Genomic DNA, 6,940 nt, shown 5'->3' with positions numbered 1-6,940 from the left:
AGAGAGAACTTCCTAACTGAACTATAACTAACTTTAACTAACTTTTATTTACACATGTGGAAAATGTGAAAAAGAGTGCCAAAGAGAGATAGCAATCTCATGCCACTGTTTCTGGTTTTAGAGTGTGTTGATGGAAGAACACTGTTGTGTGTGTGTTCTGAATTAATCAACCTATCTTCAATAGCTGGACATTTTGCAGCATCATTTCTGTATGCAATGTGTGAAGTGATTTCCTCATTATTTATAACCATGGCAGCAATCTGAACTTCTCTTCCTATAGCAGCAACATCTTTAATCAATTCTTCTGCATTGATAATTTTGTCCTGCATAATAAAATCATAGTTAGATTTGTGAATTGATAAAGAGTTAGCAAGGTGTGGCACATCATGGCCCTTACTTGGCACATGAGCACCATCAACCTTGACCAACAAGTTAACTTGCTTGGATGGCAAGTTAACTTGCTTGGATACATTGTTTTGCTGGATTATGATGTTGTTTGATATTAAGGATCATTTGAGCAATGATACTTTGGATATTTGGTCACAAAATATTTGGCTTGGACCATCATTAATGTCATACTCATCAACAAGGATAACATATCTTAACTTAATCATATTCTACTAAATAATATAAAAAAATTATTTTATATTTTTATGATTTTTCTTTTTAATTAAGTGTCACTTGATACACAAATGAGACACGAAAAATGGGACAAATGATCTTAAATATCAAAAAATTAATAGACACTCATTAATGTCATGTATAAATCTTTGTTTTAAGTATACAATTTTTGTCTATATTTTTAGGCATTATACTTTTATTAAGTGAGCCCATGTTAAATGGACATTGGTAAAGGCAGGAACAATTACTACATTTCACTAATTTGATAGATAATAAATTTCCCTTAACTCCTTCCTTATTCAAGTCATTCTTAATTTTTGTACTTAATTGTCATTACAGACATTCCTGTAAATATAAAGTACCTAGTATGTTCTTCACTTAATTTGGAGAAAGAGAAGCATATCGAAGGAGCTCTACATCACACTCAAACATAGCCATATCTTTCTCTTCCAAGTTCACAAGTGCTTCAATCCCATTCCCATCTCTTATATCCATCAAAACTATGGTATTCTTCATGGGACAATCACTAGTTGTTACCCATATTGGTTTACCCCAACCAAAATCTGCTTCATACATTGGGTACCTACACCAACTACTAAACAAGAACATAGTTTTCTTCTCCATAACAAGAATAGCTTCTTTTTTCTGTGGCAAAGAAGGAGCTTTTTTAAGGAACTCATAAACAAATGATACATCACCAAAGTTCTTTACATTTTTGTCACAAAATTCAGATAACCCTTCTCTTATATTTGCTACCAACTCATGCAGGTGTAGTTCCTTATTCTGCATGGATTGGTTTGATGGGTAAAAGCTCCAAACGAAGTTTCCTATGGACTTTTCAGGCAGTGGCGGAACCATTCTTTTTCTTAGATTGGTAGTAACTCTAAATGGTGCATTCTTAGGTGTTAATATCAGTGCTGAAACAACACACTTGTAAAGTAGTGCAATGACAACTTGTATGCGTGTTGGGTTTTTAACCTTTTGGGATGAAGATGATAATACCATGGCCTTGAGGGACTCAATCTTTGACCCTTCGAACACAAATCTTCTGGACACAGTGTTGTTTTGTTTCACAAAGTTGAATCCTGACAAAACTGGCAAGTCCCCTTGTGGGAATACAGAAGCTCCTGTGGTAGGAAAACATGATACAAAAGAAAGAAATGGTAAGTGAAATTGTAGAGAATGAACTTAATTTGACTTATTTATAACAACAGAAATTCATGATCTAATTATCAATTAGATTTGGGCTCAATCTGGTTGAGCGACAGCACAAGGATCAATCTTAAATGGGTCTGGTCAGGTTGGGTCAATTTTTAGCATAATCAAACTAATGTTTTTATAATTGGGACAAGTCCATCATCTTGCTACATTTAGGTCCACTGAATGGGCCAAATGGGCCAGTCTATTTGGGAAAGCTTTTGTGGCTAACTCCACTTATTTCTCCCACTGTACATTTTATCATCTTTATCTTTAACAACATTGCTAACATGTTTTAAAAAACCCAAAAAATAGTGTTATTATTACCGATAATCCTTCTCTTAACCCTTAAGATTATGTTACACATAAGGAACTTACCAATTGTTTTAGGTCTTATCAATATTATAATTGTAATTTAAAACCTTGCTATAGTATTCATCTAATTAACTTCTAACAAACAACACACTTTGACCATACTCTAAATATGGTAATACCTGCATCAACAACGTATTCAGGGAAGATAAATTGTCCTTCTTCACTTGAAATTTTGTTCAACGTGGCCCAATCATTGACAAAATGGAACAAAGCGGACACATCGGCAACCTTATGAGACATACACAAGCCAATTGCAATTCCACCGCATGCAAAAATGTTTATTTGAATAGCTAATAAACTTGCACATGAACCCATGTCCTTCCATGGAAATTCATCAGGGAACAAAGGATTCATCAAAACTTCACTAGGGTTTTGCAGGATCTTTGATAGGTTGCTTTTGATCCTTGTGACAAGCAATGACACACCTTGGTCGTTGCACTCAATGGATTTATCTTTCAACCTTCCAGCAAGTGGGTAATATATGGATAGAAGTTTGGATAAGGATTTCTTGATCGATGATATTTTTGAGCCTTGGTTTGAGGCATCATCTTGAGTATCATATTCATGTAGTTGGTTTGGGTAAAAGTAAATCAATGGCACAGAATTAGGAGGAACAATGTTATCTATCAAGGAGAGAGGATAAACTCTTAGATGAGGAGGAGTGGGAGTAGAGGGTTTGATAGTTTCTCTTGATATTGATTCCATTTCCATGATATGTCACTCTTTTAGTTGTGCTTGCTTACTAATTAGGGTAATTATATATACACTCATAATGCACTCTTGCAGCAAAGGTTAAACTTCAATTCAAGATAGCGATACTCATTGAAAGAGAAAATTATACATCTTAAAGAGATTAATTATCTAGCCGTGAGAGATGTCATTAGTTATACCTAAAAAAATATTCATTCCATCAAATATTAGTTATCAACTTATCATTATTCTTCATTAACTCCCATTTTCTCTGGATATTATTTTCTATTGAATTATTGGTAGTTTGGTACATCATTTAACTGGTATGGGATAACAATAGGACTGGTTTTCAACATTAAATTACTATAACACTTTTTTCATCTTTCTTGTTTTGGATATAAAAAGAAAAAAGATGAAGAGGTGTGTTAACTCATAGATGTATGTTTTTCTTATTTCATTATTCAAAGGAAGTGCTATATAAAATTGATGTTATGAAATTGAGCAACAAATATAATTATATCTGCACAATTATAATGAAGTTTCTTTCTAATCCTCCTCATTCCAAATTACTCCCTTATAAACCATTCCTTCAAAACTTCATTATGAGGATTTCATACCGTTCCTTTTCCTTATATAATTCCGATATTTATCGTCTGAGCCATACGTGATAAACTTCGTTTATATAAGTTAGAGTGTCCAATGTACTCTTGTGTTTAATAAATTTCTAGGCTTATAAAAAACGACGTTAATATAACTCTACGTCAATTCTATGAAACTACTCAAACTAGCGTGTTTGAACTCATTTTTTTTATTTATGTTTTTTCATCAACATTATTTGAAGGATAAATTTGAAAAAATACAACTTAAAACTGTTTTTTTATACCAACACTTACCCAGATATCAAAATTGTTAAATTTTAGAAGAGTTATTTTTATCAGCAAAATGAATTTGTGTGCCTAATAAAAGAGGGTACCAGTGGTACACCCAAAAAGATTCAATCTTTTGAGCATAATTTATAAGAATAATCATGTATTCTTCCAATAAATTAACTTTTAAAAAACTTTTAGCTATAATGACATGTCATTTGAAGTATAATATGTCCCTTCTATCATTAATTAGGATATTTTTTAAGCTAATTTGTTAGAGGGATGTGACATTTTTTTATTTTATAACAATGTTGAGGTTGTTGAATTTTTTATTTTTTTAAAGTAAGAAATAATGCTCATACAAGTTGATACCTTCTGCATCATGGTTTATGCACTTTTTTATAGTTATGAAGAGAAAAAAAGATGGAATCCAAAATTGCTAAGATAGAGATAAAAGATAAGACATGGATGGAGATCACTTGTCTCAAACGGTATCTCACTCTATGTCTCATGTCAGTGTTTCATTTTATTAGTTTTTGTTTTTAAATTTTTTATTTTATCCACATGTTAATATATAATTGGCTTAAGACAGAGAATAAGATATTATTAAAGATAGATGATCTTCGTGCATAAGATATAGATGACATCAATTTAATTGTGATTTATTAAGCAAATGGGCATTGTTTTAGTCACTCCAGAATATAAAAGTGACGAGGATACAAATCATATTTGGTATTAAAGAGTCAGGTACTAATGATGATTGTAACACATTACAAAAATACATTTTAACAACCACAATTCATTGACATCATCCCTGTCTTAGAATAAACGTCATAAAATAAGTTCCTTAATTTCCTAATAATTCTTAAAAATAATAACTTTGATGTCCTTTTCTAACATCAAAAAAATAATTTAATATTAATTTACTTTCAAGACCATATCACTACTAATCATGCCAAGTAGTAGTTCAGACTACTTGTTATTTACATTTCTCTTTCGATAGGGACCGATACCAAATCAACGTACGAATTGAAATTTTGTCGTTAGTTAACTAGTTGTTCAATCATATCAGTTCTATATATACTTGTATAGATAATTCAAGAATCATGGGAGTGTCTTACAAAACTTAAGGGCAAATGATAATTTATGTATTATAACCGTACAATTAACAATAGAGTGAATATATATATATAGTGCAAAAGGCGCCGACTGAATAAGTAATAATGTAATATAGCAACCGCGATGGTCCAGCTAATAAAATTAGTTGGGTGACCCGATTCGCTCACCCGACTTGGCTCAATCATGATCGAGTCTGAATATGGTTGACTCTCATTATATATGTTCCATCCTGGTCATACTAAAGAGTTTATCAGTCCGGTCATCTCTGACCAACCTAATAGACTGAGGGCAACTGTTCCAGCCGATCATACCCGGACTGTCATCATTCTACTCTGAGTATCCTGTGCAGCATTTCGTATATCCCCGTTACTCGCCTTAGATGGGTCTACTTGTGGTAGATGCCATAAATGCTCATGGTGTAGCATTAATGCATCTGACACGATATTTAATGCACTTCTGACATGTTATTTAATGCACCCTTGATATAACATTTAATGTGTGCTAACTCGCAATCAATGTCAAACAACAAACTGCATGTCACGTCGTCTGCACATTCTACCTGCCCCCGACAATTCGAAAAGAGCAGATCCACAAGTCAAGCAAGGACGACCAAATATATCTCTTGTACCCGTTAAATGTTGGTCAATGACCAGATGTCATATCAACATTTTCTAAACTCTATAAATAGAAGATACAACACATGGAGTATATTTAATTCGTCATTCTCTCATTTATTGCTACACTTATTGTTCCAACTTCTCTCTTATTTACTCCATTTATCTCTCTAGAATACTCAACTGACTTGATTGTCAGATAACCTTTTCAGGTACCTCCGCCGGCGAGTCTAGACGACATTCCGACTAGATCCCCTGATCTTTCACCTTCAACTGGGCACTCATCATCTATCAATCTACATCAATTATCGATCGTTCCCTCTTAGTACAAAAGAACAATATCTAAGTTTGAGTTTAAAAATTAGACCCGATTAATATTTAGGACTGAGTCAAACATGATCCGACCTGAACCTATCTCATTGTCACATACTCTACATGTATGTGTTTATATTTATTATGTATTGAATAATGACATCTCTTTGAGTGAAAGTATCATTCATTCTCTAATTTTTTCTAACATATATACATGATTAACAATATATTTTCAGCATATAGCATTTCATATATCATTTCATATGTCAAATTACATATACATAGTAATAAATAATATTGAGAAAATTTTATCTAAAAGAGTATGCATCATATTTAATTGGGTCTAGGGTCGGGTTTAGGGTCCAAAAACTGACTCAATCAATATTTAGGGTTATGTTAGCTTCAGGTCTAGAGTCGGGTCTAAGTTTAAAAAATGGCTGATCAACATATAGGGTCGGGTAAGGGACAAGTCTTACTCAGTCCAATCTGACTCATGCTCATCCCTAAAATCAACAATATCATGTGCATATATAATGAAGGAGTGAAACTCCTCTTGGAGGAGAGGGAAGTGGTTATTTCCTTTGAATTTGAAGAGTAAAAGTATAATCACGCTTTAAATAAAATGGACACAAATGTCAATGCATATTATTTTTCTTTTGGTATTTTACTATTAATGGAGAGAAGTCTCCCTCATAATGGAGATCATATCTTCTATCCCACAATATTATGTCACTTCATATGTCATGAGATGTAATCAAACAAATATTTGAATTATTCCCATGTTTATATTTTGAAAGGCAAGGGAATATAAATAATTGGAAATTAAATTTTATTCCTTCTGAATTCTTCCTAACAAATTTATTTCGATCAACGACTCTTACCAAAATTATATTATATGAAAAATCGGATATGGCAGACCCTCTATTCGATATTCTTTTTAAACATATAAAAAATAGTTCAATCAAAAAAATAATTAATAATTAAATTTGCAACTTAAATATATATTTTTAAACCAATCAAAATCTACGACACAACATGTGGGTAATGTACCCTGATAATGAAGGGTCCTCCATTTCGAGCCACTCATGAGCTTATGTATGTATTACTGAATTTAATCAATTTTATAGACCACATCAACAACCCTCT

The 6,940-nt window shown here is 32.4% G+C and overlaps 1 protein-coding gene across 1 annotated transcript; it reads right to left on the bottom strand.

Moving 5' to 3' along the window:
• LOC109361738 (vinorine synthase-like) lies at positions 877 to 2,933 on the bottom strand. The gene is made up of 2 exons (XM_019607278.1): positions 2,313 to 2,933; positions 877 to 1,748 (listed from the first exon to the last, which is right to left on the bottom strand). The coding sequence occupies exons 1-2, from the start codon at positions 2,902 to 2,904 to the stop codon at positions 1,000 to 1,002; spliced, it is 1,341 nt and encodes a 446-aa protein (XP_019462823.1). The 5' UTR covers positions 2,905 to 2,933; the 3' UTR covers positions 877 to 999.

Source organism: Lupinus angustifolius, chromosome LG12 (assembly GCF_001865875.1).
Source record: "Lupinus angustifolius cultivar Tanjil chromosome LG12, LupAngTanjil_v1.0, whole genome shotgun sequence".
In the NCBI taxonomy this organism is placed as follows: Eukaryota; Viridiplantae; Streptophyta; class Magnoliopsida; order Fabales; family Fabaceae; genus Lupinus; species Lupinus angustifolius.
Note: the sequence above shows the minus strand (reverse complement) of the source record. Positions and strands in the feature narration are given on the sequence as shown.